Below are 21,493 nucleotides of genomic sequence, written 5' to 3'. Positions count from 1 at the left end.
AATTTAAAGATTGGTTTATGAAGCCAACTGGTGCTTCATAAACAGCTACTTTAGTAATTATCTGCCATTTTTGCTGTTGAAGTAATTTGCCATGTTTTAGTAGTGATTAAAAAATATTATATTTTGTTAACTGCCTAGCGATCATTCAGTGAAGCTCACTAGGTGACCTTGTGCTGGTTACATGTTTTTAGATTGATGGACCTCAGAGAATTGTTGTTTGGAAGATAAGGTGGAGAAGAGGGGCTCCACATACATTGTCTTGAGTTCAAAGAAGGTAAGGTAAGACATAAATGTAAGCAAAAATAAGACAGTCAATTAATTGTGCAGCATAATCATTTCCCTCTCAGAATTTTAAGCAACTGAAGTAGAGAAGTTTAGCAGGTTATTTTAACAACAAGCATCAATGTGTATTTTTCAGTCTAAAAAGGGGTGTTTAAGCATAGTTTTATTTTGATTAACCCATTCACCAGCCTGACATATTTACACATAAGCTACTGTTGAAATACATTATTCATTGTTAACACAAAACAGTCTTTACGTTTTCTTGTTTTAAAGGTACATGGATCTTCACATGCCCAGTTCACACACATGCATTATTTCATCTTTCAGATTACCATCACCATCCTACACACACAAAACCCACCAGTCAAGTCAGTTTCACAAATGCGATTGTAACGTGAACATGTCTATAAGCCAAAATGAATCAAACAAAAATAACCCACTGAACACATATTAAATATTATTAGCGCCATATGGGAATGAGATTCCATGCTTCAGTTTTCTTTTCTTTTTTCTTTTCTTTTTTGTGAAACTGATATTGATCTAAACTAATGAGTGTCACATCAAAAGTCAACTTACTGATGGATTGCAAGCTTTTCCATTAGAAATGAAAGCTGGTGAAAGGGTTAAAAGGGGTAAAATGGCAATATATGTGACCAACTTCTCATTCTTTAACAATAAATTGGATCAAACTTTTTGCTCCATGGACAGGTTTAAGTTTGTTTGGCCTCACCACAGCGGAACGGTTCCTTGCACCTTTTTATACTGAGCAGCATGGCAGTAACACTTCAAAAAAATGTTAATGACCGCCATTTCCTTAATTTTCACTCCCTCCCCTAAAAGGTCTATGTCTTCATCATGTGATAGATCAAAAGTCTCTTGATTCTATCCCTAAAACGTAGGAGGCATTACATCATCAAAGTGCTAATGTTACTACATGGATTTAAAAACTAACCAGGCAAGGAAACTCAGCTTTAGATGCTAACCAGGGCAAGAAATTAGGTTTGGATTGTTTTTACAGAATATAATAAAGGCAATAAGAAAGCCAAGAGTTTAAAGTTGTATAATAATGAACATTCATATTCATCTTTTTTAGAATATTCAGACTTTTCTAGTCAATTATCTCCAGCAGGAAGAAAAACCAGGTGTCAATTTTTTCAAGTGGTCTGGAGGTGAGTGAATAAGGTTCAAACATATTTCCATTTAAAATATTCTTTTCTTTGTTTAAGGAAAAGCTTGCTAAGAAGTCTCTTATGCACACTTATTTCTGTTTGGTTTTTTAAATACAATTTCCTTTCAAGCCTCCAAACATGGAACATCCTCAAATTCCGCTTATCACATGGAGACAAGGGAAAGACTGCATTATAAACTAAATGTACTGTGAAGTCCAGATTAATAATGCATTCCCTCCCCCAGACTCACTGAAATACACAAGGCAAGTTGGTTGCATCAGACAAAGCAGGATGAGTCCATAGACTTCCTTAACTGTGATATATTTCTTATGCCTTTGAAAACGGTTTCACAAAATTCACTTCTGATTTTGGAAATTACATCTATCCCAGGAAACGCAATCTAACCCTCAGAGACTTTATGGAGATAAGCGTTCCTGTAAACAACTATAACAGCATTGTATTTCTTGCAGTTATAGGAACAACAACAAACTGAGGTGGTTTAGATCTTGTAGCATTTTTATTCAGCCAACCACAACTGATGAAGAACTGTTGGCTTTTAAGAGCACTATTTTTTATTATTATGGGAAATACTGAAGGCTGGGCTAGCATCCCATTGTGTTCAGAGCACAATCCAAGGAATTAGGGTTGACCTACAAGATTAAAACCCCTGAACATGCACTACATGCCACAATAGTTTCCTCTTTTAGTGACTCACTATGTTTCTGAGGATTCAGCTTCCAAAAGATCTTATTATTTGTCAATCTCTAGTCACTATTATCAGCTATGACTTGACAGGGTGCTCTTTAAACTGATCACAGTCATTGCAATTCAGGACAAATAATATGCTGGGTAAGGTAAGCCTGCTTTAATGTAAAGGTTGCCAATGAAATACTAATGTGCTCACCAGGACCAATACTAACAGGATTTCGCCAATCCTATAGAGCATATTTTTTAAAAAATTACAACAAACATACTACCCACCAGACAATTATGGAGGCAATGCAGGAAAAATACTGATGACACCAAATTTGATGTACTTACCTCCAGGTTTACTCTCAGATGGTTGTTCCAGCTCTCGGAATGCACTGTATTTGTCTCCATTATCTACTGTGCATATAATTTTTGTAAAAAAAAAAGAAATTTGGTTACAATACAGTTAGTCTGAAATCATAAAGAAAACTATACATGGTTTAAATTGACAGTATTATGTAGATTAGACATTTTAGAGTAGCTACTAGCGAACATTTAAAGTCTTCCTGAACCAGAAGTAATATGCCTTATATATCTCACTATCAAGGACCTATCAATTTGAGCTTAATTTTAAGATCTAATTATCCTGCAACGAGGCAAAGGCAGATAGATAGCACTCTGAACTGCTAGACTTTAGTACAGGGAATATGAATGTGGTGGGATGGAAGGCAAAGGCATATGGAGACGGCCCTTAGACCAAAATCCACTGGGTTCCCTCCTCCTACATGAAAACTCAGGGGGTGTGCAAGAACAAGTCAACATTTACATATAACTCCAGTTCAACAGGTCTTCAGGGAGAGAATTCCCCAGTGAATAACACATCACACTTATCAACTGGAAGTGATTCTGTTAATTCTTGCATCCAGTCTACCCAATAAAACTGAACGGGATAGCATTCGTGTGTTTGGCAGGTGCATGTTTACCTCCAAGGGAAGGTGAGCCTTCAGCGGGCTTGTCAGAGGAAATCCCTTTAAAGGCAGCGTACTTGTCCACAGTGGGTGGCATGCGTGCGCCTGACAGTGGGATCAGCATCGAAGAAGCGCTAAACGAGATGAAAGAAGAGGGCTCATCAAAGCAGCCTGTCTCTGTTTCTCCTGAGAAATTTACCGCCATTCTTAGTCATTAGAGGATAAATTCTCCTGGGTTAAAAATAGAGCACACGATTGGCACAAAGCCAGTTCCTGAAGACGCAGGAATATACACCTACTCAGGATGGAATATGCAATAAAATTAATCTAGACATACAACAGAAGAAAAAAGAATCACACATACTCAACGCATATATACGGCCTATAATACTGCCACTTATGCCTCAGTATTTCCTGAAGAACAAGGGATCAGAGTTGTGAACATAAAAATGGGAGAGGTTCAACTTTTGTTGCTTTAAAATCTGCTCCAATAAAGCTTTTATCTAATATTTTTAATATGATGTTTAATTCTTTTTTTAAATTGAACAACTTATTGTATTCCTGTACAAACCCATGAATACTCATGGCCAATCTGATGATCCTCAGCATCAACATCCACCTGGTCACTGTCACAGTGAACTCTTTTCTTCCTCTTCCCTTGCAAGCTCTTACTCCTTGTGTGTTATTTTTAAAATTCAGATTATAAGCCTGAGGGCAGGAACTGTCACACTGTGCTTCTGGTAAGCAGCCTGCCTAAAGAACAGGATATACTGTAAATTCTTCAAAGGAATGAATGAACGAACAAACAAAGAAACAAATGCACTGCTGGAATTAAGCATGTGCAGGCCAGAGCAGATCCTGGATGGGAGACCACTTAAATCTCCCTTTAAAAGCATGACTGCAAGTAGAATAGATGCCAAATAGAAAGGAATCCCTCTGGTTAATGGTGCAATCAGGTCTCTCACTCCTTCCATACTCTCTTCCAGAAAAACTAGCATTCTCTGCACCAATTTTTGAAACCCACATAAAATAGGCTAGTAGAGCCCAAGCCTACAGCAACTTTAACACATTCAGCAAGGTAGAAAGAAGCAGATATAGACACACAAGTACCTAACTCTGTCCCAGAGCAAAAGAAATGTGCTGAGGATGAAACAGGCCCACCTTCTCCTTAGGAGCTGGCATAAGGACTGGTGCTATGTTGTTTTGGGGTATTAAAAGCTCACCACCATCACCAACAACAACAACCCCTGTCCTGAAATCCCCAAAGTTTTCCCCAGGGCAAAAGAGAGCCCCAGGCAGTCTGGGGGAAAAAAAAAGGAGTCCGGAAGCTTTCGATCTAATTCCATGAAATATTACTGTTGAAGGCTGATGACATCATCCTAGTTGCACAGCGTAAAGTTACACCAATAGGTAGTTAAGAATTAAGAGTTTAAAGCAGTACATATTCATAGATTAACTTTAGGTTGTTTAGATGTTTTAGGAACTTTCTAAGAGCCAGTGGATGAATGGAAGGTTTTGACACTAAACAATTAAACAGAAAACCTGCATCAACCATTCTGTTCTCTTAAAAAGACACTCATATCCCACAAAGGGCAACAAAGGTCTTTATATTAGACATAGAAATCATAGTCACCACTGATCCCTGAATGAGGAAATCAAATTTCCTTATCTCCTGAGCCAAGAGACGCTCACATAGTTATCAGAATGATTGAACAAAAGTGGGGGGGGGGGGACAGCATTACCCATAATATAAGGGCTGCAATGCTACTCCTGTTCCTATCAGGTTTGCCTCACCTGGCAGAACAAAGGACACACACACACAAATTGTGGCCAATTGACAAGGTGCTGGAAGGCGTCTTTGTTGTGTAGTCAGGTGCGTGACCAAGGACACAACCAAGACACTAACACTGTTGCAAGGAGCTGCGTCAAGTTACGCCAACCTTATGTGAACATCAATAGGATTCTTAAGGAATAAAACATTAATACTATATTATCTAATGGGACTAAAGTTCGTCATGACTAAGTCTACACCTTGAGAGCATCGCTATATTATACAGTATGGCTCCAATCCTAACTTTCTCTTATGCTGTTCCTGGGCAATTAGGGACTGAGAATAATTAAATAAAGTAAAAATTAAAATTGAAATTCACTACCTGCTCCTGCTGTGGGCAGGAATCATTTTGTTTGATCCAGGCGCCTCTGCTTGGAAATCCGTAAAGGTATCGTCAAGGCCACCTGATTTAGAAGCATCTTGGAAATCTTGAAAATCATCATCATCCGGTTTGGCTGCCTAGATGAAACAAAACCATTTTGTTGTTATTCGCTGTCATACTGCAACGGTCTTGTTCGTACATTTTGTGCGGTTTTTTTATTGCCTGCGCTTCAGACAAAGCTCCCAGAGATGCTTACAACAGTAAAAATCAACAAACAATACCCGTCAGGGGCAACAGCATTTACTCATTGAATTACGAGACAAATGTGTGAGAGAAGCTGGGACAAATGAAAACTGTTTGGAGCTCAATTTAAATTGGACAAAGGCAATCTGAGGGCTCCTTTGTGCCTGAAAACATCAGAGTTTCTCTCCCAACGTATTTGAAGTCCCCATGCCCCCATGTACTCATTCAGGAGTCGGCAAAGGGCAGCCCTCCAGATGTGTGTAAAGAAGTGTGGCCATCCTTCCCCATAGGCTAGGGTTGATGGGAGCAGGAATCCAGAAATATTCAAAAGGCCATGCTTTTGCCCGTAACTTCACAATACATGCAAAATGCTGCTGCTTTAGTATGTTTCTCTCAGGACTTTTTTTGGCAGCGAACATGAAATAGATCAAGAAGCCTGGAACATAGGCACAGGGAATTCCACTGACTTACAAACTACTTTTATTTTAAAAGAAAGTTCTTAGATGAGGAAGTAATTGTACCCCTCACATGGCAGAAGGCTCCTCTTTCCAAGTGATCTGGAGAGGGAGTTTCAAAGATGCTGGGCTGTAACAAAAAGAGTCCTTACTCTGGCCGTGGGGGAGACTCAAGAACTGAGCCTCAGAGGCACCTAAAGCGTTTGATACAAGAATACATTTCTTGAGGCAACTCTTCCCATTCCCAAGGCTTATATACCCTACCATAACCAGCTGCTGCAGGATAAGCTGGCTCTGTAACTGGGCACATTCACTTGAACTCTATTGTTCAACCTATAGTTAACAGCAGGGGCGGCCCCAGGGCTTTGCTCCTTCAGGTGGATCAGAAAACAGGGATCCCCCTCAACTCAAGTCAAGATGCCCGATGTCTAAAAACCAGACAACCTATTTTAGTACATGAGACAGAAATGATGCAGAAGCACCTACCCTTACCCCACCACCTTTGGTACTAAAAATACAGCAATAACAAAGTAAACCGAACTAAGCACTGCTCCCCTTTCACAGCATTCAGAACATGTTGCTTGAGGCAGATGCTTCCTTCTGTCCTAACAGCAGGGTCAACTTCAGCTAAAAAAATGGACACACCTCAATACTGCTGCCAGCTTATTATGCAACTCATACAGCACCAACCTGGTTTGCAGGGTAAGAGGGCATGAAGGTGCCGGAACTAGCCTGCGCTGCCGTTCCACCCACTGGTGCAGCCATGCTGAGCCCCATGACAGGTGGCCCCATACTTAGAGGCAGGGAAACTGGTGGCCCAGGTGGCATCATAGGCTGTTGGCTCACTGGGGCAGAGATGGCCACGGGAAGCCCACTTAACGTTGGGATTGGGGCAGAAGAAAACTGATTTAAACCATCAGGGCTCATGGCCGGGACGCCTCTCTGTATAGGGGGAAAGAGAAAAGCAACACGGATGACATAACAGGAAACAAAAGGACTTGAGCACAATCCGACAGACTGTTCCCAATCCTTTATCTGCAGTTCGTTAACAATAAGCAGCCCATGAAAAGCCATGCATCTGAATAAATTAAACGAGACTTATTTAAAATTGGAGGGCTACAGGATTGTACTGTAAATTATTAACAATTTTCTGCCCTTCTGGGACACCAAAACAGGCTGCCGGAAGCAGCTGTCAAACGTAGCCTAACAATAGCCCCGGATTATGGTTTCAGACACAAACAGTCCTAAGCTCAAGGAGACCTTTCCGCCCCAATTCGTACTCAAGCCTACCTGAGTTAAAGCTATCATGGCCAGAACGGTATACAGCTCTTCTTTTGTCAGCTTCCCAGGAGTCGTGCGATTCGCTAAGGCCCATATTTGTCCGAGAGTCTCCCTGGGCAGCCCAGAAGACATCAGGATGGGATACAGTTTGCCGGTGTCGATCCCAGTAGGGGTCATAGTGGTTTCTAGAATTTTCTTGTACAAATCTGAAAAGGAGGAAAGAGGTGATTGTTTGTGCCTGTCGCTTCTTGTCTCAGATGGCAACGTGTCTGTATAAATTTGCATCAGGCAAACAGACTCTTTGATTTTGGGCGCCACCAAACGCACACGGCTCCACAGGCAGCTCCTTCCATTGCGAAGACAGAGCAGCCAAAACATGTATGGAATTAGACAGGGAAACACACCTGTCGGATAAATTATGCTTTTGAAGAAGGCACTTCTGTTTTCATCATTCTTATTATAAGAAAAATCTCTCAACAGCTGAACTGGGTTTAAAATTCAGTATCATCGTATCGATATTTCATACTGTGCCTCCCCTCTGCTTGCCAGGTCTCCAAAGCATTTTAAAAACCAAAGCTTCTTAAAAGACAAAAGTTGCTATAATCATAATGTACTCAGACACAGAGATAAGCTTCCAACATTTCTAATATCAATAATGTCAATGCTAGTTATGTCATAATCTTTATTATTATTGTTGTTATTACTGTTATTACTGTTATTATTGTTATTATTATTACCTGGAACTAAATTATCATTGTAAATCCAGGGGGGCATCAACGGCTGGATAGGATCCTGTGAGGGAAATACTCCAACACCTAAGATAAATGCAGAGAAAGAAAGACTGGCATTTAGGAAACATCGGCTGTTAACAATTTATCTGGAACAATTTTTGTTGTCTTCTGACAGAGCAAATTATGTTATTCAAGGAAGAAATTAGCTTTCCACAAATAGTTTGGTAAAAGAGACATGCTTTTGGTTTAAAAGGAAAAAAACACCATTAACATATGGGCAGAGACTCGCTTTCCCCATACGGATCAGAAGTTCCCACTCTTGTCCACCACATCACAGTAATTCTGCTACATCTCTCTGCCGTTTGGTCTCAGGAAGAGCTTCTATGATGGTTGGACAATTGATAAAATAAATGCAGTACAACCAAGTCAGTCATCCCATTCATTAAAAAAACAAGGATGGTAAATTCTATGGCCTCCATCAGATGTTCTAGCACTTCTACCTTAGAAAAGCTAACTACTAAAAGGAGTGTTTTTTCTGGAATACTAATCTAACACTCACCCGGTCTTCAGACCCTTCACATACTTCATGACAACCACTTTGTCAATACAGTGTAGTCACACCATAAGAATGACTTAAGCAGCATCATTAATGTACTCATCCAGGTAAGCTTTTTACTAAAATCCAACAGCTTTCTGGAAACAAATGCAACCATTTGAACGAAAATCATTCAAACGGAAATCTTTGCTGGGCAGGTAAGGCTACAGAAGGTGAAACACAAGCACAGTATCCCAAATCCTTGGAAAGCTGCTCATTAGGTATTTTAAGCTGAACTGTATTAAAGACGAACCATCACTTTAGCAGATCAAAAGGAGGAGATGGCTTCCAATGCACTGCTGTAAATACCAGCTAAGAGCATCCAGTAACCACACGGTGCAGTAATGAATTCTAACAGTTAATTATGCAGTATGTGGCAAGGGACTTTCTTTTGCCTACAGTATTTCTAATCTATACACATCACTTTCCATCAAGGGGGTGGTGGTGTCCTCTGGGAATTAAACATCCATCTCCACCCCACAGAGTTAATGATGTCCGAGACAAAATAAATAACAAGAAAGGCATGCTCAATCAAAACAACATTTTACTGAAAGCAAGCCACGTCTGAATCTTATTCAAAAACAGTGTTAGGTTTTAACTGTGTTGGGGTTAAAGGGGAGGAAGAAAAGAATTCTAAAATCAGAATGAGATCTTGCCGATGTTATGCGCAGGTTAAGAGAACAAACATTGTTATTCAAGCAGGGATTCAGAGCAAAATCATCCAGCATCCACATCAAGAGGTTAGCCACGCTGAAGCGGTATTCGAGCGTATGCTTTGCCAAAGACACGGATCTGCTCACCACGCTCTTCAACTGACACGTTTTGTTCTGAAGCCTTGTTTGCCTCTGGACTGGGGGTGCTGCTTGGAAGCTCCCCTCCAGACTTCCAGGGACTGGCTGCTAACCCGGGATCAGTGCAATGTACAGCCAAGGCTGCAGCACCGAGCTGAGCTCCCGGAGTTTTAGCTTTGACCCAAGCTTGCCCAAATTCACTCAACCCACCAGCTGGCAGGGGCTTCTCTTCCAAGGAAGGGCCTGGATAAATAAAAGGAGGATTCGTTTCAACTTGGTTAGCTACTTCATTTGAAACGCCACCCCCTTACAAAATTTCTGCGAGCAAAAAGGAAATGCTGAGGTGCAGAAAGAGGAACACACACAATGTTGGGTGGCTTTTCTCACTTTTTTCCTTGCAATTAACATTTGGGGTCTATTCACCACTCATGGTAACCTGGTATCTTTCAGAATTCTGACTTAACAGGGTACCAGCAAGCATGCTGGCGCATGTTGGCTGAAACCTGCTTCCAATGCCATGCAGAGTCATTCACCAAAGCAAAGGAAACATGGCTTCTTGCATAAAGTTCAAACACAGCAAGAGCTGACATTTTGACTGGTCTCTTCCCCCAAGGACCCAGCCCATGGGTTCTCTCTGGCATGGAATGGGAGAAACAAGCCAGAGTTCTGGCTACTTACCCGTTTCAATACCAATAGAACTGAATCACAGATTAAGGGCTGCAGTTTGGTTAACTGACCCCAACTGCAAAGGAAGCTGTCAGCCAGAACATACAACATTCCAAACAATTCTGGATCAACGTGATATAAGAAGCAGGTCTCTGGGATTACTAAGCATACACAATCCTCTTCTGGCTATTTCTTGCCTCCTATCATGGTGGACCTGATTTAAATCAAATCAATTTAAATCACTAGACTAGATTTAAGACTAGATTCAAATCATGGCTTTCTACATACAGACTCACTCGCACTGGCATAATATTTACAAAAAGACGAAGGTTTCATTTTTAGACTAACTTTCCAGATTATTATTTTTTCTTTATGAAATATGTGTTGTACCTTGGTGCTTGTAGTTCTGCCACATATCGTGAAACCACCTGTTTCTCAATTACCCCATTTTGGCTTCCTTTCTGTTGGCCCTTCCCACCTAAGTCTGCTGTCACAGTATGAGACCTCTCGGAAGAGGCATTCCTGTCCACGAGCAAGAGGCATGCCTGGGAAGTCCTCTGTCACGCAAGTACTTATGGACCTTAAAAAGCAATGGCCCAAAACAGGAGTAGGGAACCCTTAGCTCATCACATGTTGTGGAATATATATCCCATTCCGCCTTACAGGCAGAATTCCGCCTTCCAGCTGGCTGGCGCTTCTGGAAGTCGAAGACTAAATCGCCTGGTAGGCCAAAGGTTCCCCATCCTGCCTCTACGTGACCTGTCAACCTTTTAACCAACTAGCAGAATAACCGTCTGCATGTTTACTTGGACATGATCTTCCACGTGTGTAACGCTTGCGCCGTTATGTTCAAGATTACAGCCTAAATCTTGCAACTCTAATTTAAAAGCCTTTGCCTTGCTGCAGTTACTAGAGCATATGTGATACTGTTAAGACAACCAGTTCCCTCGGTCCCCGCTAGCTGAAGGATCCCTGCAGTTGTAGTCCTATGGCTTCCTGGCAGACAATAAGCAGGCCACCCCCAGGATCAGATGGAATTAAGCATGAAACCAGCGCTCTCCCACGGTCCTGGTGCGTTTCATTACCCCAGCAAAGATATGGCATGTTACCTGTTGTTGTCTGAGTGTTTTGTGAAGCTGGAGAAGCAGAGAAACAAGGAACCTGCCCCATGGCACCATGGAGGATGGAGGACACAGGAATCTGGACGGAAGGGAGTGTCTGGGCCACAGCCTTCTCTGAAAGCCGCTGCCCAGTCTGGGAAGAAGGATGGCAAGATGGAAAAGGCTGGGAAGAGGTTGGAGGCACAAATGACAGGGTTTCAACAGGACCCTGTATAAAGTCACTAAACTCGTCGTCGTCGTCGAGAAAAGCAGGGGTATGGGAGACAGACACAGTAGAATGGGATGGCGTGGGGTGATCTGAAAAATGGAATGAAGACACAGATACACACATACACACACCACACATGCACAAAAAGACAAAATGAAAGTCAATGGATGCAAACAGGACACTTGCTTCAAATTTTAAAAAGAAAGGATAAAGCAAAAAGGAAAGAGCAAGAAATGGCTATTTCTAGAAGAGGCTAAATGAACTGATGCCTTTAAAGCAATCTGATTCATCCTGTTGGGCAGATGTTTCCTAAGCAGCTATTTTTTCTAGTTCCCTTATTATTTCTGGCCCTGATCTGCCAGACGGGAGGTTGATGAAAAAGCCTCTGGACTGGGGCGGAGAGAGGAGGAAACCTGCCTGAATCCGAGACCTTTGTCTTATGAAGGAACATCCACACATGGGAAGCGGAGAGCAAGGAAAAGTACTGTATACAGTTTAGCCTAGTCCGATGCTTGCACTTGCACTATGGACAAGGCAAGTAGCTGTCAAGTTCAAAACCAAGAAGGCAGTTGCTTAAGCAACTGGATGTTGCTTAACATCTTAACCAAAGGATGAAAACTTCAGGTACAGTGGTGCCTCGCTTAACAGGCACCCCGTTTAACGATGAAATCGCATAGCGATTAACTTTTTGCGATCGCTTTTGTGATCGCTTTGCAATGTTCCCTATGGGGAAAAATCGCTTTGCGATGATTGGTACCGTTTCGCTTACCGATCATCACAAAGCGATGGTTTTTTAACAGCTGATCAGCGGTTTAAAATGGCCGCTGGGTTAAAAAAAAATGGTCGCCCGCTGTTTTCTGGGACGGATTCTTCGCTTACCGGGCAGCGAAAATGGCCGCTGTATGGAGGATTTTCGCTTAAAGGTGAGTCTGAAGCCCATACGAACGCATTGAAGGGGTTTTAATTCATTCCTATGGGCTTTTTAATATCGCATAGCGACGAAATCGCTTTGCAGCGATTTTTGCTGCACCGATTATCGTTGCTATGCGAGGCACCACTGTATTACCTTTTAAAAAAATGTCTCCCATCCTAGAGATCATCCAGGGAGGTTTTATATACGATAATTTCATTCTATAGATCAGGGAAGCTATCTGCTAGGGTCTCCATGATCATGGCACATTCACAAGGGAATGTAGTACCTATGCAGGACCACTCTTTTTATCCTTTAGGAAGTCTGCTGTATTTTTTAAAAAATCCTCAGGAGAGAGACTAACATTCTCAACTGCTAAATTTTAACCCCATTTTTAAACTAAATGGATTGTTTACCTCATTTTGAACTTTGCTGGCTGCTTTTTATTGTTTGTATACACACGTTTTATTTGGTTTGCATTTTATTAAAACTGCAAACCATTGGGACAGCCCACCATTTTAGCCAACAGCACCTCAACTTTTGAGAATAAAATTAACTTTAAAAACAACAACAGAAACATAAAATACAGGTATCATGCAATGATCAGGAGAGATGAAAATTTGCCATCATAACCTACAATTTCCTAAATTGTTTTTAATCTCCTAAAATAGTTTTAAATGACTGCCTCTTCTCAAACACTTTGTAGCCTTTTGCTCTTGATTACAGCCCACTATAGCCATAATTCAGTCATGATTAAAGAGTCAAATGGTTAAATCTCTCTAGCTGAAATCTATGAAATCTACCTATAAATGCTTAATGTTGGCAGGACTGCAATCCCATTGTATCAGCTAAATGAAACTAAGGATTTTGCTGCTGCTCCAGTGAAGAAAACAAGTGTGTGTCATGTGTCGATACACTGCTAAAATGTTTCAATACTCTGAAGCTAAATCTGTTAGAGGTTTACATTTCCAGCTCCTTGACGAAAATATATTACCTGCAGTTTTTGGATGTGATGTAGGGGTGGGGTGGAGTTTAGCATCTCTGGAAAACCCATCCAAGTTCCCTTTGATGGCTTCCAGTGCATCATCTCTGCTTTTCTCGCCCATCTGAAATAGACGTGATTTGCTATGAGAGAGCTAATCTATAGCAGAATTTGCAGCTTTTGTGGAAAAACCTAGCACGGTCAAAAAGAGCCCGGCACCTTTTGAGCCTCCTCTTTTCAGCCGAAGCCATCACACCACCGCATCCTATTACACTGTTTTCGTGGATGCTTTCTTTGCTGACAAGAGTTTATACTAAGATTTTGTGAAAGTTTTAAGTTCGCTGTTTTTGTCTTCCAGCTTGGCAGAAGATAATCAGCTAAAATTCAAACATGTTTTCCTGAACATGCCGTTCAAAATGTACCTTTGGTTTCACGCTGCTTAAAAGCCGTAGCTTTTGCTTCTGCTCTTCAAACTGGCGTCTTTTCCTTTCCTCTTCCAAAAACTTTTGCTGGTGTTCATATCGTTTCCTAGAACGGGATAATTATTGTGCTGATTAAAAATAGTATTAAATCTTTTTCCTGAACAACTGCATAATTCCCCGGTTTCCATAACTAAGTGGACCTGGAAAGCAAATCCACGTTCAGAGACAGACCACAAACCAGGAATAAAATCAGATTCTTAAGTGACCTGTACAAATATAATTGGTAACCCTGTTTAAGCATTATGGCTGCAACAAGCAAGCTACGATTAAGAAATCATCACTGTCTTTTTCCCTGCAGAGAGAAAAGCAGCTTTTGGTGATGTCTCTTTATACATCCCTTCAGGGTTACAGCTTAAGTTCAGAAACTCAAACTGTGATCCTCGTGTATTGCTTGGGAAATTAACCAAGGTTTAGGCAAGAATTCACAGTGAAAGACTTACATCCACTCCACGTTTAACAACAGCTTCTTGCACCAGAAACCTGAGCTTACTGGAATATCTCCAGCAGTGTATATTAAATCAACTTTCTCTTCTTAAAATTAAACTTGTGGCTGGAACCACCAATCAATTACAGACATCCAAACAAGACTCCACAGCATCAGAATCAACCTGGCCATCTGCTGAGAAGCAAGAATTGCCGCTCCCTCCTTTCTACAGAGGTAGGAAGGTTGTGCACACAGACAAAGGAAAACACCTTCTGCTCTGCCTGTGTTCTGACTTCAGCTTCCTGGTGGGTCACCCCAGCTTGTTAAACTGTGGTTTCGACAACCAACTCTTTGCTAAGTTTGGAGAGAGCAACAGACCACAATAATCAGGAAGAGAAGCTTTAGAAAATCTCTTTTCCTTCCATGTAGAAGCGGAAACACCTAAATTTGAAGTTTTAAATGACCAAACCCTTAAAAACAGGTTGGGTTTTGAAATCAAGTCTATATATATGTAAGGAGCACTTGATGGGGGAGAGATGAAGAGTATTTGAAGACTCAACTGGACAACCTACATTCTATAGTCACTCTATACCACCTCCTCCTTCTGCAAATGAAAATCACCCCACCAGGGAGAAATGCTGTAGCTTAATCAGCCCTGCAACTGTGCAATGTTTCTCCCCGGAGGGGAGTGTACTCACATGACCAAAAGCAAGCTTTCAAAGAGGTGATCCTTTTTTTTGCACTCAGCACCTTAAGTGCTTCCGCAATACTTCAAGAGATTGTTTCTGCATGTATATAATCTGCCCACACACTAAGATTTGCTCAAAAGGCCCTCCTCTGTGGTCCAAATTTGGACGTTTTACTCTATTCAACAGGGTGAGAAACCTGGGGGTCATGTCCACTCCATGTTCACTTGTAGTTTTCAAAAAATGCTATTTCTTTCTTCCTCTAAGCATCACTTACTGCTGCTCTTCAGCAAACTGCTTCTGCATGTCAGGGGTGTAGGGAGGAGCTGCTGGGCGCATTCCAAGGAAGGGAGCCTGCCCCATGTAAGGCATTCCAGCCGTCTGCATGTGACCCAGAGGCATGCCACCCTGTGAGTAAAATGAGAATCAAAGTGGCTTCATGTTGAAGAAAAACATTAAAAAGGCATGAAAAACTATACAATCAGCAGAAACCCCTCACTTTGAAATCAACAGCTCCTGGGGGATAGACTTTTAATAAAACGACACAACGTGAAAAATACGGACCAAGAGCAAGGTTTTAAAAATTGCAGGTCACTCAGTGTCTCTCTGTTGATTCCAACGCTGTAGTGTTAGTCATATTCTAAGCTTAGCTTTCACCAATCCAACACTCTGCAGACGGGTTAGACTACAAGACATCATGCTGGCAGTAATGCTAGCCAAGGATGATGGGGCTTGTAAATTCAACATACCTGGAATATGCTGATTTGGGAGGACTACATTACAGCCTCTGGCACAAGGACCTTCTATTCATCCTCTCCAATAGCATTACAGGCTTATTCCCTTACAACTGGGATACTGGGGAATGCCATACGTAGGCTGCTGGTGACATAGCTGTTGCATCAATCTGACATTTATTTTGGAAAGCTTCAAAGGATGATTTCCCCCAAAAGCTTTGATGAAAATAGAGGAAAAAAATAAGAATATTCAAAATGATCTGTGCCAGAATCCTAGGCTAGTAGACCTGTAACATCTCTTGCTTGGGTTTTTTGCCTGCCACCCCCATTTGAACAATAAGTTAACGCCACTGATCCCAAAACAGAACAAGCCAAATAGTTTCATGGTGCTGTGACACAAATTTCAGTCCCAAACCTGCATGGTCATAGTTCCAGGAGGTAACGGAGTGCCATAGTTCATTCCCATAATCCCTTGCAAATTGGGCTGCATAACGGACACCACTGGGAAGCCTTGCTGTTGCATGGGAATCATACCTATACCAACACAATACAAAGACAGCTTAAGATTCTTCTTCGGTGCAGTTTTATACACCTCCCATCAATGTATAGCCATTGCAGAGCACTGCAGCAAACTGAAAAGGCGAGTGAATTCACATGCTCTGGGCCAAGCGTCAGCAACCCATGGATACTATATGCTGTTACCAGACATTTCCCCCTCCCACCTCCTTCTCAGTGTCTCTCTCTTCCCTGGCAAATATCTACGTCCTGTCAGCCTCAGCCATAAACAACAGCTTCATCAGTGAACCATGGTTAAAGCTGAACAAGTCTTTCACCAAACCAGGTTTTAAATCAGACCATCATGGCTAATAGCAGCTCTTACCAAAATGGAGAAAGGACCTCTAATTAAACTGTCCTTATTCTATTACATTTACATATTATCAGGATTTCTGGTTTCTCTTTGAATAACTCTGGGCGCTCCAGTCTTTAGTGATTAAGTGCACTCAGACAATTCTGTCAAAAATCACAGCACCCTACACTTTTAGCTGAGACACCTGTTTGCACAGAGTGACATTTTTTTTAAGAAACCAGAAAGTAATTCTTACAGTTCCAAGTTTGATACAAGTGGTAGAATATACCAGATGGGCGGGATATAAATTGAACAAATAAATAAATAAATACACGTTTTCAGTCCAGTGCATCTACCTAACTTAAGATTTCTCCACCAACATCACTTTAATGTTACAAATGCAAAAGCAATACCTTTATTAGACCACTAAAAAATCGAACAGTGAGCCTCAAGCCATACACCAATATTGTGTGAATCATGCAAATCTCTCTATCTATATCTATATCTATATCTATATCTATATCTATATCTATATCTATATCTATATATCCATCTCTCTGGCCTGAGGAAGTGGACTTGACCCCTGAAAGCTCACTGTTTGTTAGATTTTTTTTTAGTGGTTTAAGAAAGGTACCACCTGCTCTTGCATTTGTGCAATTTTAAGCACCACATCATCTTTTCCTATTTTTTTCCCCTGAACTTTAATGTTAAGACTCTTCATAGTTTTTACATACCCTGAGGACCGAGGCCAGGAAACATGAAGCTGAAACAAGAGAGAAAGTGTGGAAAACATGAGTTGGCCATTTGAACATTGCAACAGCAGATTCTCTGGCTAAGTGTTGCCTCTACTGGGGGAGCTTCTTTCAGAAAGCTAAGACCCAACAGGTAGAGTAACAGTGTCTTTGAAATCAGGTATCCTATAGATTTGTCCTTTTACATTCAAACCATTGTTTCCACATAAACCACCTGAAGAAATTGGTTGTTACACAGCTTGGAAATGTTACTTGTTTGGACTGCAAAGCCCAGCTAGGAAGCTGTAGTCCAAAGAAGAGATATTTTGAAGGCCTGGTTGTGAGCCATAAATGTCCATGCAAAGGCACAGTAATAAAGATCTGAACTAGAACAGTAGACTTATTTGTAGTATTTCAAGTCTTTAATTCCATAAAATAAGGACTAATGGGACTGTATCACACTAACAACAGATTTTTTTAAAAAGCTCATATTCTTTCAAAAACTTTTCGCCAGCAAATGAAGAAACAGGCCACATATTTCATGAAAGCTTTCTGGAAAGGAGAACAAACCCCAGGTCTGAAGCAAGATCCTGCTTCCTTTACACAGAGATGGAAAAAAAAATGTTTCAACAACTCTGTTTCAGTGTGAGCTTTTCTGGATTACAGTCCACTTCTCCAGTCTTCAAGGTATCACAATACTTCCCTACTCCCTTTTTTACTTTAGCTTTGTTTTTGTCATACATTCTGAAACAGATCAACATGGCAACCTCTTTCAAAACAACTTTCAACTGTGTTCCTTGCAAACAACTCCAGCATATTAGCTGTCAGCCAGAAATTATTAGGCCAGACCTCAAGAGAGGTAGAAATGAACAAACATCACACTATGATTTTATTATATGTGAAACAGATATTCTTATTACTCTTTGCAGATAGTAAATGAGTAAAAATATCAAGAGGTATTGCCTCTTTTACTGCATCAGGAAAAACACAAACAAACAAAAGAAAAGAAAAGAAAATGTAGCACCTTAAAGACTAACAATATTTTCATGTGAGCTTTTCCATATGCCTGACAAAATGGACCTGTCCGTGAAAGCTCACATTAAAATATAATAGTTGGCTTTCAAGGTGCCACACATTGTCTTGTTTTGTTTCTTTGGATTTTGCCTGGTATGTTTGCACAGACTAACACAGTTACCGCTTCCAAAATTGCCTGTTTTACTTGATCGACTGCTCAAAACAAAACAGGCCAAAAGATTTATTTAATGAAGGCACATCACCTTATTACAGCACATTCATTTGTCAACCACCTCATTGCTAAAAAGTATAATGGTAAGTAGAGCCGTCCTGGTTTAGACCTAAGCCCCATCCACTCCAGCTGCCCCCTAGGCCCATAAATAGGGGACAGAAATGTCTTATCTTCTTCTACCACTGCTCCTTGGCAATATTTTTCAGAAGTAACCTGTCTCTGAGTGTGTACAACCACTCTGAGAATATGCCACCCACGAATGCTCTAGTGCTGCTGAATACTGGCAAAGCTACCACCGCAGAGCATGGTAGCTTGTATGATATAATATTGTAGTACAGTACTGTGAATCACATTTATATGGACGGGTAGCAAAACTAATAATAGCATATGGGTTCTGCCACATGGCTTCTCCCACTCTTGAAGCCAATGAATAGATTTTTAAAAGAAGGAGAACTTTTGGAAGGAATCTTAAAGTAATGCAACCCACTTGCAAAGTTAAATCTAATTTCATAACTGCATGTCACATGTGGAAATCAGATGTGCATCAGAGTCAACTCACATGTTATTCCCTTACCCATTTTCTTAAGGAGGGATAGGGACAGTATACACACAACTTGATCCAAAGCTGAACAGCATGATGAAACAAAGCTAGCTACCATTTCATGAGGCAAAGAAATTAAGGCCAAATCATTAAACATGCATAAGCTTTCTAGAAAGACAGTAATTTATTTATAAGCAACAGTAAAGTAGACCACTGTCACTAATAAAAGATAAGTTAAAGCAAAAAAAGATGACTCAAAACCAACATTTTCTCTGATGTCAATTCAATGTACAGCATTATTGTGTAGGGTCTATGACTCTTAATAGATATTCAATTATTCTATGCCTAGTATCACAACAAGTTCTTCTTACTCCTAGATAAGTCTCTTCTGGTGCTTCTTTTTAAAGCACTCTAGCTTAATAACAAACAGCCCAGTGATTTTTTCAGAGGGATACATATAATGCAAGAGTGAGAAATCCAGACTTTAATTTACATCAGTTCCGCAAGCGATGGCCATAAATGTTGAGAGCTGGTGACGAAAAACATGTGGAAAAGCAAATGTTCCTCACATTTGACCCCTATAACAAGACATTCCAATGAACGCAGGTTCCATTGATTCAATAAGTCCACTCTACAGTAGTTGCAACTCACTATGCTAAGCAACAAGATTTCCACCAGTACTTTCCAAAAAAAAAAAAATACTAGATGCTGTAGAAAGCATCTTCCATCACAAAAATGAGCAACAGGTGGAGTAATTTAAGTCAATATTTTAATTTCCTAATTAAATCCTTGAAAAAGAGTTTAGAACCTGAATGGCAAACTACTTTTGAACAATATCACAAGCCCTACACAAGTATAACACCCCATACCCAAAATAATTAGTCAATATTAATCACAATTTACTCACTAAGTGTTCCACTGAGATAATATCCTCACTTCTTTTCCAAATGCAAGAAAGCAACATCGCTATGTTTACCATTATTACTGAAAGGACAAAGAAGTGTCTAAAACGGTGGCTAGTTCACATGAAACTATACTAAATATGTCCTGAAGAATTTCACTGAGTGTGCTTGGCCAAAAATTACTTCTCACCCTAATCCACCTGACAGGGTCGTTGTAAGGAGACAGGTGTTATGAAAAGTAAAGGGCAAGTAAGGCACCCACAGCCAAAGTGCTCCCAAGGTACATGGCCCACAAAATAAATAAGTTGATCCCAGTCTATTGTTGTGTGACAGGTTCCTAAAAATCAATTTAAAAATGTAAACAGAAAAAAGGAAATGCAATGCAAGTCCTTTCCAGAACACCTGTATTTACATAACACCCTAAAAAAGGCTAAACACATGCAGTCTTAAAGGAACAAAAGAAATTAAAATAAAACAAGAATTAAAATCCATTTCAAAAACTTAAAGGATGAGGTAACCTTTGACTGCTGTACAAAAAGTGGTCCATGCAGTTTTTCCTCTCTCCCTCAGAGAAATGAAGAAATATTTACCTATCATCAGCGAACAACCAAAAATTGTCCCATCTATTGTTTCTCTCTTGTTAAGTCTGGGCCCATCAAGTAAAGTGATAGTTTTAATGGATTCTCACAAACTGAAAAAACTTGTACATATTTTCCTCTCTGCATGTGTGTTTATATGTAATAATAAAACAGATGTAAGTACATTATGTGTGCATTTGACAAGAAAACATAAATCTCACTTATTCTAAGCAGGTCACCAAACTGGAAAAGGTTTTATCTCTTACTCCTCTCTTGATGGGTATTTACATATAATAATAAAATAACTGTGTGCTGTCAAATCAATTCTGATTTACGGTGACCCTTTCATAGCAACAAAATAAATGCAATTTTTAAAACATAATATCACAAAAAAAAACTACACTCTTTGTGTGTTGAGGATTATGATTTGTGCAGGTTTTGCAATGGTTTCAATGTTTAAAAAAATTGTTTTGCTTTAAACTTTTTAATAAATTTTAATTTGTTTTAAACCCCTTATGTATTCAGATCATTTCAGACAGCTCTGGCACCTGCCCACAGCTCTTGTGATAGAGGGTGGACTGTAAAGGCTTTAAATAAATATTAAATAAAGAAAATAAACACACACTGGGTGTGTGTCCTTAATTTAAAAAAAAAACAAAACAAACACCTTACCTATTAACAAAAAAAACTTATATGGGGGAACTTAGTCATGAGATGGCAAATGTGATAATGATAACCACAATAAAAATAATTTTGGTTAAAACTTGTATCTGTTATATAATACTAGTCGATGTTTTTATAATTTTGATTGACTGTGTCTGGATTATTATTATTATTATTATTATTATTATTATTATTATTATTATTATTATTATTATTATTATTATTATTTCAGTTACTCTACCACCCATGTGACCAGTAGTCACGCTGGGCGGTTCACAATGCAATAAAATATAGACAGAATACAACCAAGTGCTTCAAATTAAGCCGGCTTAAATTAAATAAAATGGATTTAAAACAAACAAACAAAAACCCCGCTAAAATAATAATAATATTAACGACCACCTCGAAAACCAG

The 21,493-nt window shown here is 40.1% G+C and overlaps 1 protein-coding gene across 9 annotated transcripts in view; it reads right to left on the bottom strand.

The window, feature by feature from the left end:
• SYNRG (synergin gamma) overlaps positions 1-21,493 on the bottom strand; it is a 41,024-nt gene that overhangs the window by 18,890 nt on the left and 641 nt on the right. For 2 of the 9 annotated variants that reach the window (XM_072978496.2, XM_072978500.2), the window contains exons 2-14: positions 17,153-17,181; positions 15,987-16,105; positions 15,115-15,245; positions 13,668-13,773; positions 13,258-13,369; positions 11,134-11,442; positions 9,368-9,601; positions 7,979-8,056; positions 7,251-7,447; positions 6,651-6,902; positions 5,263-5,399; positions 3,125-3,243; positions 2,493-2,558 (exon numbers count right to left, since the gene is read on the bottom strand). In XM_072978496.2, the coding sequence (XP_072834597.2) occupies positions 2,493-2,558; positions 3,125-3,243; positions 5,263-5,399; positions 6,651-6,902; positions 7,251-7,447; positions 7,979-8,056; positions 9,368-9,601; positions 11,134-11,442; positions 13,258-13,369; positions 13,668-13,773; positions 15,115-15,245; positions 15,987-16,105; positions 17,153-17,181 (1,889 nt within the window). The remainder of the gene's footprint in view (positions 1-2,492; positions 2,559-3,124; positions 3,244-5,262; positions 5,400-6,650; positions 6,903-7,250; positions 7,448-7,978; positions 8,057-9,367; positions 9,602-11,133; positions 11,443-13,257; positions 13,370-13,667; positions 13,774-15,114; positions 15,246-15,986; positions 16,106-17,152; positions 17,182-21,493) is intronic. The other 7 variants (XM_072978498.2, XM_072978501.2, XM_072978505.2 and 4 more) reach the window with 5 other exon arrangements.

Source organism: Pogona vitticeps, chromosome 7 (genome assembly GCF_051106095.1).
Source record: "Pogona vitticeps strain Pit_001003342236 chromosome 7, PviZW2.1, whole genome shotgun sequence".
NCBI lineage: Eukaryota > Metazoa > Chordata > Lepidosauria > Squamata > Agamidae > Pogona > Pogona vitticeps.
Note: the sequence above shows the minus strand (reverse complement) of the source record. Positions and strands in the feature narration are given on the sequence as shown.